Source organism: Geospiza fortis, unplaced genomic scaffold (assembly GCF_000277835.1).
Source record: "Geospiza fortis unplaced genomic scaffold, GeoFor_1.0 scaffold178, whole genome shotgun sequence".
Taxonomy (NCBI): Eukaryota; Metazoa; Chordata; class Aves; order Passeriformes; family Thraupidae; genus Geospiza; species Geospiza fortis.
In genome coordinates this window covers 1,023,271-1,033,632 of record NW_005054466.1, presented here as the reverse complement: position 1 = coordinate 1,033,632, position 10,362 = coordinate 1,023,271, and the positions used below count along the sequence as shown (strand labels likewise).

Sequence of the window (10,362 nt, the reverse complement as noted above, 5' to 3'; positions counted from 1 at the left end):
ATTATTATTATTATTATTATTATTATTATTATTATTATTATTATTATTACTACTACTACTACTACTATTATTATTACTATTATTACTACTACTATTATTATTACTATTATTATTATTATTTCCATGGGACATGCCCTGATGGAGTCCCTGCAATTGCCCAGCTCCCAGCAGAGCTGCACTGGCATCTCTCTGCTCTTGGATCTGACAGAATTAAGTAGAAAGATCAGGAAAATGATATTTCTGCCAAGATCTCTTTTATTTGCTTTAAACCTTTCTTTTCCAGCTGTCCTCCCTCCGCTTTGCCACCAGGATGAACTGGGTGACAGCAGAGCCTGTCCCCAACGAGCCCTTCTACAGGGAGGTAGGGACAGCAGGCGTCTGGGGAGGGGAAATGTTGTAATTTTATCATTAATATTTAAGAAATAACCTGAAAAACCTGAGGAAAATCAGGTAGTTTCATAAATAACCTTTCCTCAGCCAAGCTGGCACTGCTGATTTTAGGTGGGTGATCAAATGGATCAATATTAAACCTTTTTATAGGTTTTTAATTACAGCTCCCTGGTCTAAGGCACAGCCGTGCAGGTGGTCACATCTTCCTGGGAATTCTTTCTTCTGCATATTTTTTTTCTTTTTTCTTCTGCATATTTATTTTTCTGCATATTTTTCTGATGAGATTCAGCTCTCAGCAGAGAGATTTTATGGTGAATTATTCCCCTGACATGCAGGGAAATCATCTCCAGTCCTCCTGCAGCTTCACCCCTGTTGCTGCTGGTAACAGAACAGCTTCTCCACAATTAGAAAACTTGGGTAATTAAGGAAATCATTTAAAGGAAGTGATCACAGGGTATTAGAGTGCACTTTCAGAGTGAAAACCAAACTGGAGGAGCTGAAATTGGAAGGAAACTTTGTGGTTTGGTGCTCCAGAGGTCACTGCAAAGCAGCTCAGTGCCCGCTTCTCCCTGAATCCCCAGATTTTTGTGCTCACCTTTCTGGAAACACATTTTAAAATGTGAATCCTTGAAGATATTCCATGTTAGGGAGAAATCCAGTCAAATCCAGCACAGGAAAGTCTCCCCTTTGTCCCAGTTACTGCCAGACCTGCTGAGTTCAGGGCAGAGGTGAGCCCTGCACAATGCTTGGTTTCCAGGGTAATATCCCAGCTCCTGGAATTTGATGGTCCCTGCAATTCCAGACCAGGAAATCATCCCATTAAAAAGCAGTGATGGCTTGGCCAGGCTCTGCAGGCAGGACCCAGCACAAACTGTCCTGTAGGGAGTAATAATAAAATATAAAATAATAATCAAAGGAAAATCAAACTGATTTCCAGAGCCACTGATTCCCTGCTGCAGGCCCTGAGGGAGCTGGGATCCAGCTGGGATATTCTCCAGCAGCCAATTTCTTGCTGCTTTAGCAGTTTGGTTTTTTTTCCCCAATATAATTTAGTGGTTTTCTCACCCTTTTTTTCCCTGTTAGCCATCAGTGAAGGCTCTGGAGGAGGAGATCCAGCTCCTGAAGCAAGAGCTGATCATGCAGGTCAACCTGGTGAGGAGCAGTGAACTCATTGTGCAGTGGGGTTGTGTCCTTCCCTCTGCTCCCAGCACCATCCTCCGGGGCTTAGGGAAACCTCTGAAGATCCCACACAGAGGGATGGTCTTGGAATTTCAATCCCCAGGCACTGGAGATGGGGTTTGGGGTTTTTTCCAGACTCTTCTGTTGGTTGGTTGCTCCCAAATCCCATCTCCTGCCAAGTCAGGTGATGACAATGCCAAACAGAAATGGGCACAGCAATTCCAGGAGTTTGCCAGAGCAGTGGAATCACAGAATTCCAGAATGGTTTGGGTTGGAAGAGACCTTAAAGCCCATCCCATTCCCACCCCTTTGGTGGCAAGGACACCTCCTACTGTCCCAGGGTTCTCCAGGCCCTGTCCAACCCGGCCTTGGGCACTTCAGGGACTCAGGGGCAGCCACAGCTTCTCTGGGAATTCCATCCCAGGGCCTCCCCACCCTCCCTTCCTTAAATCCATCCTGAATCTCCCCTCTTTTAGTTTAAAACCATCCCTCCTTGTCCCACCACGACAGGACCTGCCCAAAGCTTCGTCCCTGTTGTTCTCACAGGCTCCCTCAGCTGTTTGCAACTCCCTGATTCTCAGTTTTCCAATCTTTTGGGTTTTTTTTAGACAAGTCATTCCTTGATGACTTACAACCCCCTGACTACAGCTCAGAGAGCAGAAATCAGATCCCAAGTCCAGAAATACCTCAGAGGAGTCATTGAGGAAATCGATGTAAGTGGTGAAAAAAGGATTTAAATCCTGATTCCATCCTCTTCCTCCAAGAGAGGAGCAATGACAATGTCTTTTGAAGAGGCTGTTTTTCACCCCAAACCCTCTACAGAATTGTAATTTCATTTCTTTTTGCTTTGTTAAGTTTGTTGCATGTTTTCATTCCATTTTTTGCTGATTTGGAGGCTCTGGAAGTATTTTCCTTAATCTTAAAACCCTTTAAACTAATTTTTTTAAACTCCTTTATATAATTAATACCAAAATTGATGGCTTTTTTACCTCTCTTCCAGATTGTGAATGTCAGGCAGATCCAGGAGGTGTTTAGACAGTTCAAAGTGATTTTAAGGTAAATCCAGAGATGCCAGAGTGGTTTGGGTTGGGAAGAACCTTAAGGATCATCCCATGGGCAGAGACACCTCCCGCTATCCCGGGCTGCTCCAAGCCCCCTCCAGCCTGGATTAAAGGTTCAAACAAGAGGATGGGACTGAGCAGAGTTAGCATGGTTTGATGTGGGCCATTAAAAGGTCCTGGAAAGTATTAAAATAACCATCAAAAAGCTTTAATGTTAAAGAGCCCTAAAGGAATGTCATGGGAAGGGAGAGGAGGGGAGTGGACAAAGGTTTTCATGGGAAGCCTGGGAGGGGTGCTGAGGGATAAAACCACAGGTAAAAAGGGTTTTTTTTTTTTGGGAATCTGCCTTTGGCAGGGCTCACAGGTGGGAAAGGATTCCTAAAGGGCTGTTTTTTCCTTAGCCAACAGGAGGAAGAACTGGAGAGCAGGCTCTGGAACAAGTACGGGCTGGGATACATGGCTGGGGCTGGCTCCGTTTCTAGCTCTGATCTGCGTCTGGAGGAGGTTGAGGAGGAGCAGGAGGAGGAGGAGGAGGAGGAAGAGGAGAAGGTAATACCTGTGGCTACCTGGCCCAGAATCCACCTGAGAGCTGGCTCCTTTGTGCCAAAATGGGAATTGTATAAAGCACATTTTTTCCCTGTTGAAATCAAACTCAGAAATGTCACTGGGGTGAGTTTGTCAAAAAATGTGTCAGGGCAGAGATGCATCATTAACAAAGAGGAATTCCAGGCAGCAGAGGGATTAATTGGGCCCTTTATCTACACAGAATAATTTATTAAATAGGAATTAGAATCCCAGAAAGGTTTGGGTTGGAAGGAACATTAAAGATCATCCCATTCCATGGGCAGGGACACCTCCCACTGTCCCAGGTTGCTCCAAACCAAATCCAACCTGGCCTTGGACACTTCCAGGGATCCAGGGGCAGCCACAGCTTCTCTGGGAATTCCATCCCAGGGCCTCCCCACCCTCCCAGCCAGGAATTGCTTCCCAATATCCCATTTAAACAGTGCCCCTTTCAGTTTAAAGCCCTCTCAATGTCCTCGACAATACCATCTCCAAAGTGACCTGTGTGTCACTGGGTTGGAGAAGGTGAGGTCCTGCCTCTGCTGGGATCCCTTTTTTAATCCTTATAATGTCTGGAGCCAAGTGTATAAATCCCACCTAATCCATAAATCCTCCTGTAGGCTCTCACAGAGTTTTTAATTCCCACATTAGGCTGTTCCAGGGGACGGAGGAGCTGCTGGGTCAGGTCTGGACAGCTTCTATGGTGTCCAAAAATGGGATATTCCTCTGTGTTTCCATCTTTCCTTTCTGTGCTTCCAGGCTGTCCACAAATGGGGTATTCCTCTGTGTTTCCTTTCTGTTCTTCCATGGTGTGCACAAATGGGATATTCCTCTGTGTTTCCATGGTGTGCACAAATGGGATATTCCTCTGTGTTTCCATCTTTCCTTTCTGTGCTTACAGGGTGTGCATGAATGGGATATTCCTCTCTGTTTCCATGCTTCCTTTCTGTGTTTCCATGTTGTGCACAAATGGGATATTCCTTTCTTTTCCATGTGTCCTTTCTGTGCTTCCAGGGTGTGCACTAATGGGATATTCCTCTGTGTTTCCATGCTCCCTTTCTGTGTTTCCAGGCTGTGCACAAATGGGATATTCCTTTCTGTTTTCGTCTTTCCATGGTGTGCACAAATGGGATATTCCTGTATTTCTATGTTTCCTTTCTGTCCTCCCAGGCTGTGCACAAATGGGATATTCCTTTCTGTGCTTCCATGGTGTGCACAAATGGGATATTCCTTTCTGTTTCCATGTTTCCATTTTCCTGTGCTTCCAGGCTGTGCACAAATGGGATTTTCCTTCCTGTGCTTCCAGAATGTGCACAAATGGGATATTCCTTTCTGTTTCCATGTTTCCATCTTCCTGTGCTTCCAGGCTGTGCACAAATGGGATATTCCTCTGTTTCCATCTTTCCTTTCTGTTCTTCCAGGCTGTGCACAAATGGGATATTCCTTTCTTTTCCAGGAAAGTCCAGTTGAGCAGGATGAGGATTTGGACGTTGATGCAGGGATTGTTAAGATTGGAACTCCTCCTGCATCCCCCATTTCTGATGGGGAGAAGGAAGCTGATGAGTGAGTTAAGCAGTCACACACCTCTCCTTTACCTCTGATAAATGTGGAATCATGGAATTGTCAAGGTTGGAAAAGCCCTCCCAGATCATCCAGTCCAGCCATCCCCCAGCACTGCCAAGGCCACCCCTGACCATGTCCCCAAGTGCCACATCCACAGGGATTTTAAATCCCTTCACCAATGGGGACTCCACCCTGCCCTGGGCAGCTGGGCCAGGGCTGGGCTGACTTTTTGGGGAAGGAATTTTCCCAATATCCAACCTGAACTCCCCTGGCCCAGCTCGGGGCTGCTTCCCCTTGTCCTGTCCCTGTTCCCTGGCACCTCCTGTCCCCCTCAGGGCCTTTCCCAGCTGTTGTCCCCAATCCTTGTGGCTCCTCAGTGCAGGACCCAGCAGTTCCCAGTGCCCAGCTGTGGTCAGGCAGGGATGTGCAGCCCATGGAGGAAGGAATGGAGGGAGCTGCCAGAGGAGCAGCAGAGATTTGGGGAGGGAAGGGGGAAGCAGCCAGTCCTGAGCAGAGGAAGAGCCTTCAGTTTACAGAGGTAAACCCTGGCTTGGTTCCTCCCTGACACTTCCCCAAAGTCCTCGTGGAGGGAGCAGAGGAACCACCAAGGCTTTGGTGTCCACGTGACCCCTGGGCTCTGCTGTGCTGCTCTGGTTTCAGGAGATGAGGCAAACACTCTGAATGTGTTCCAAATCCCACTCTCCTGGTCACACCATTCCTTAGGAAAAAATCCCCTGGGAGGGTCCTGGCACAGGGTCACAGAGCAGCTGTGGCTGCCCCTGGATCCCTGGCAGGTTTGATTAAGTTTGGAGCAGCCTGGGACAGTGGGAGGTGTCCCTGCCACGGCAGGGGTGGATTGGGATGGGTTTTAATGTCCCTTCCAACTAAACCCATTCCATGATTCCACGATTCCGTGATGATTCTATTTCTATTCCCTGCAGTTGATGCTGGAGGGGTTTGTGGAGGGAAAGGAGCAGGGAGCCAGGCTTGGTTTAAATGTGGGGTTGGGTCAAATCCTTGGGGATTCCTTTTGGAGAGGGTTTTAACCTTTGTCCAGATGTGCCCAAAGCTGGGCAGGGTGGGACTGCTCTCCTTGGGATCCTTCTCAGGAGAGCTCCTCCAGCCTGGCCTGTATCCCACAGTATCCAGGGCAGGAACTCCACTCTGAGGATGAGGGATTTGTGGGAACAAGGCTGACTTCATTCCTTGTCAGGGGATTTTCCTCTGGGAACTTTGGTAGAAGCTACCTCAGATCAGTTTGGAACTCAGCAAAGCCAAACCTGCAGCGTGTTTTGGTTCCAGATCCCTCTGGTGAAGAAATGAATGAATCTGGTTTGTCTTTCCCCCCCTGGCAGGAAGGAAAGAATTGGGAGCCCTCCTCCTGAGACAGGTCAGGATGAATCCTCATCAACCAAAAGTCCCACCAAGGATCTGGAAGAGGAAGAGGAAGAAGAAGAGAAAGAAGAAGAAGAAGAAAAAGAAGAAGAAGAAGAGGAAGAAGAAGAAGAAGAAGAGGAGGAGGAGGACGAGGACGAGGACGAGGACGGATGTTACCAGGACAGTGATGAAGAGTCTTCAATCCAATCTTCTGAGGATGCCCAGAACCTCAGGTAGGTTTTCCCTGGGAGGGAGTAAATCCCCTTTTCCAGAGGGTGCTTTACACTGGGTTGTGTTCCCTGAGTGCAGCTCCAAGGCAAAGGGGAGAGATTTGGAGATCTGCAGGAGTACAGGACAGCAGTGGTGGTGGGAACCCCACAGGGTGGTGGTGGGGTCACCTCTGTGCTTCCAGCTCTGCCCCAGCCACTTGCTCTTGAATATTTAAAAACTTAATTAATTTAATTTAAAATTAAGTTAATTTCGTGAATTTTAATTTTATTTCATTTAAATTCATTTAGTTATTTAATCTCTGAAAATTGCAGCATCCCTTTGGTGAGTGGGAAAACTGCAGGGAGACCTCACGTGCAGCCAGAAGTCCCCACAGTCATGGAAATGGAGCTAAAGAATCCTGGAATTCCAGACTGGCTTGGGTTGGAAGGGAATTTAGGGATTATCCCATTCCAGCCCCTGCCATGGCAGGGACACCTCCCACTGTCCCAGGCTGCTCCAGCCTGGCCTTGGGCACTGCCAGGGATCCAGGGGCAGCCACAGCTGCTCTGGGAATTCCATCCCAGCCAGGAATTCCCAATTCCCAATCTCCCACCCATCCCTGCCCTCTGGCAGTGGGAGCCATTCCCTGTGTCCTGTCCCTCCATGCCTTGTCCCCAGTCCCTCTCCAGCTCTCCTGGAGCCCCTCGAGCCCCTGCCAGGGGCTCTGAGCTCTCCCAGGAGCTTCTCCTCTCCAGGGGACCATTCCCAGCTCCCCCAGCCTGGCTCCAGCCCTGCAGCAGCTCCAGCTCCCTGTGCTGGTGGCTCTGGGGCAGCTCTGCACTGGGGTCTCACCTGAGGGGCAGAGGGGCAGAATCCCCATTTCCTGCTGCCCCCACTGGGGATCAGCCCGGGATGTGGATTCTGGGTTGCAGCAGGGCAGTGAAGCTGTTGCAGAATTCCCTCCTGGAGCTCCTCACCGTGTCTCCATCCCCTCTGTGCCCTCCACACGAGGTTTGTGTCCCTCTGGGCTTCCCAGGGCTGGCAGGACAGGCTGGTGCAGCTGCACGAGGCACATCCAGAGCCCTGGCAGCCGCTGGCAGCTGGAGCTGTGGCACTCTGCCCAGGGGCTGTTGTTTACAGCCCTGTGCCAGCTCACACAGCCCTGCAGGAGCTGGAAAATGCCCTTAAGAGGTCACTCAGGGAAGGCAGGAGCTGCAGTTTGGAGTGAGGAATGTGGAGCCCTCTGGGCACCTGCCTTGGAACAAAATGAGCTTTGAAGTCCCCTCCCACCCAAACCATTCCATGGTTTTCTGTCTCTTCCTTCTGCTCCCAAAGCCATCCTGCTCTCCAGGAATATCATCACCAGCACAGAGCAGCATCTGTGGACTGTGAATTTCTCCTTTTTTTGCCTGGGGTGGCTCATACTGGAACAACACCAGGTGCTCACTGGGACACGCTGGCATCAAAGCCATTTCACAGAAAAGTCAGGAATGGCACTTGGAATTCTGACTTGGAAAACAGGCAGGACTTCCAAGGCATGGCAGCAGTGCTGTGGAGCTGGCCAGAGCTTGGAGCTGTGGGGTTTGGCTCCAGAGGGGGCTGATCGTGCTGGGAATGCAGCATGGGCAGAGCACAGGCATTTGTTTAACAATAGGGAGGAACAATATCCGTTTTTTTGGTGAAAATTCAATCCGTGAAATGGGAATTTCCAGGGAACACTCAGTTCTGAGGCATCTCCTGAAGAATATGGTGTCTGTGTGAAGAGTTTTGTTCTGGGGGACGGTGGGTGTTGGGGTTGGCATGGGAGCAGTGCCAGGAACCCCAAAGGAACCCGCAGAAATCCCATCAGACCTTGGCTGTGGCTATTCCCAAGGACTGGGGAGGCCACACCTCAAATCCTGAATGGAGTTCTGGGCCCCTCACCACACTGAGGGGCTGGAGCATGTCTAGGAAATGGAACTGGAGCCCCAGGAGAGGCTGAGGGAGCTGGGAAGGGGCTGAGCCTGGAGCAAAGGGGGCTCAGGGGGGACCTTGTGGCTCTGCAGAGCTCCTGCCAGGAGGGGACAGCCGGGGGGAACAGGGACAGGAGGAGAGGGAACGGCCTCAGGCTGGGCCAGGGCAGGCTCAGGGTGGAAATTGGGAAAATTCCTTCCTGGAAAGGTTCTCCAGGCCTGGCCCAGCTGCCCAGGGCAGGGGTGGTTCGCCATCCCTGCAGGGATGTGACATCCATATGGATGTGGCACTGGGAACATGGCTCAGGGGCGGCCTTGGCAGTGCTGGGGAATGCTTGGGCTCGATCTTGGAGAGCTTTTCTAACTGGAATCATTCACTGCATGCTGCAGGGCAGGACAGAGTGAGCTCCTGTGTCTGTATCTGCTTTCAGGCCCCTTCTGTCCAAGCAACAGGCCTTTGAGGTGTTTAAGAAGGAGACTGGACAGGAGATCCACAGGATCTTCAGGGACAACAAGAGAATCCTCATTGCCAAGAAGAAGGGAAGCCATTCTGTGGCCCAGAGGATCAACAGCCTCAGGGAGGAGATGGAGGCAACCAAGGAGGCTCTGGAGGCTCAGAAGCGGAAGCGGAGGCAGGAGGGTGAGGAGGCAGCTCGGGACAGGGGATGGAGCTCTCATGATCTCATCCAGATCTCATCCTTGTTTGATTTAATTTAATTTAATTTAATTTAATTTAATTTAATTTAATTTAATTTAATAGAGGTGGTGGTTAAGGAATTGCCCTGGGATAGGGCTTTGCCTCTGGATTCCCAATATTTCCTCTGTCCCAATGTGACTTCCAGGTTCCAGAGCAGTTTTGGGTGGTCACAGAATTCCAGAATGGTTTGGGTTGGAAGGGATGTTAAGGATCATACCACTCCAGCCCTGCCATGGACAGGGACACCTTCCACTGTCCCAGGTTGCTCCAAACCAAATCCAAGCTGGCCTTGGGCACTGCCAGGGATCCAGGAGCAGCCACAGCTTCTCTGGACAACCTGTGGCTCCCAACCCTCCTAGCCAGGAATTCCTTCTCAATATCCCATCTAAGCAATCCCAGGGATTTTTCTCCTGGGAGCCAAGTCAGACCCTCCGTCAGGTGTGACATCTGCAGAGCTCTGTCCCTGCTCTCCACCCTCAGCAGAACCTTCCCTCCCTTTTCTCCCTCTCCAGGAGAATACATGGATGAGAAAGGACAGGTGATCATCGATGAGAAGGAGTTCTCCCTCATTGTGAAGCTGAAGGAGCTGAAGGAGGAGCACAGGGCTGGCTTTACAGAGCTGAAGGACCTGAAGGCAGAGATCCAGTACTGCCAGCACCTCGTGGATAAGTGCAGGAGAAGGCTCATCTCAGGTACAGAGCGCCAGGGCTCAGCTGGGATAAATCCAGACTGGAGCACTCCCAAACATCATGGGATCCCACAATGGTTTGGGTTGGAAGGGACCTTAAAGCTTATCCAGTTCCAGTCCCCTCGCACTGTCCCAGGGTGCCCCAATGTCCTGGACACTTCAGGGGACACACAGCTGCTCTGGGCACCCTGTGCCAGGGCCTGCCCACCCTCCCAGCCAGGAATTCCCAATTCCCAATCTCCCATCCATCCCTGCCCTCTGGCAGTGGGAGCCATTCCCTGGGTCCTGTCCCTCCAGCCCCCTGCCAAATTACCATTCTCCTTTGTCCTTTGTCCTGTTGCCTTCCAGACTGGATTTTATCCATAATCAGGTGGGATTTTCTGACCTTACCTTGAATTGCTGCAGATTCTGTCTCCCAGATAATGTCCCTCTGCTCCTTGGTCCCACCCCTACATGGGGGAAAAAGCCTCCCACAAGGAATCTTACACTGCTGACCCCAGTCTCATCCTTGATTTGATTTAATAGAGGTGGTGGTTAAGGAATTGCCCTGGGATAGGGCTTTGCCTCTGGATTCCCAATATTTCCTCTGTCCCAATGTGATTTCCAGCTTCCAGAGCTGCAGCCTTATCAGGAAAAGGAGCTTGGCCACAGCTCTGCCTGGGAAATCCCTACAAATTCCTG

At 50.2% G+C, this 10,362-nt stretch overlaps 1 protein-coding gene across 1 annotated transcript in view; it reads left to right on the top strand.

Annotated features, from left to right (window-relative positions):
- The window catches only part of KIF9 (kinesin family member 9), a 30,856-nt gene that overhangs the window by 17,806 nt on the left and 2,688 nt on the right, over nt 1–10,362 (top strand). The window contains exons 12-20 of the mRNA XM_031062809.1: nt 284–361; nt 1,474–1,542; nt 2,178–2,282; nt 2,570–2,625; nt 3,032–3,179; nt 4,651–4,757; nt 6,113–6,367; nt 8,728–8,936; nt 9,506–9,685. Of these exons, the coding sequence (XP_030918669.1) occupies nt 284–361; nt 1,474–1,542; nt 2,178–2,282; nt 2,570–2,625; nt 3,032–3,179; nt 4,651–4,757; nt 6,113–6,367; nt 8,728–8,936; nt 9,506–9,685 (1,207 nt within the window). The remainder of the gene's footprint in view (nt 1–283; nt 362–1,473; nt 1,543–2,177; nt 2,283–2,569; nt 2,626–3,031; nt 3,180–4,650; nt 4,758–6,112; nt 6,368–8,727; nt 8,937–9,505; nt 9,686–10,362) is intronic.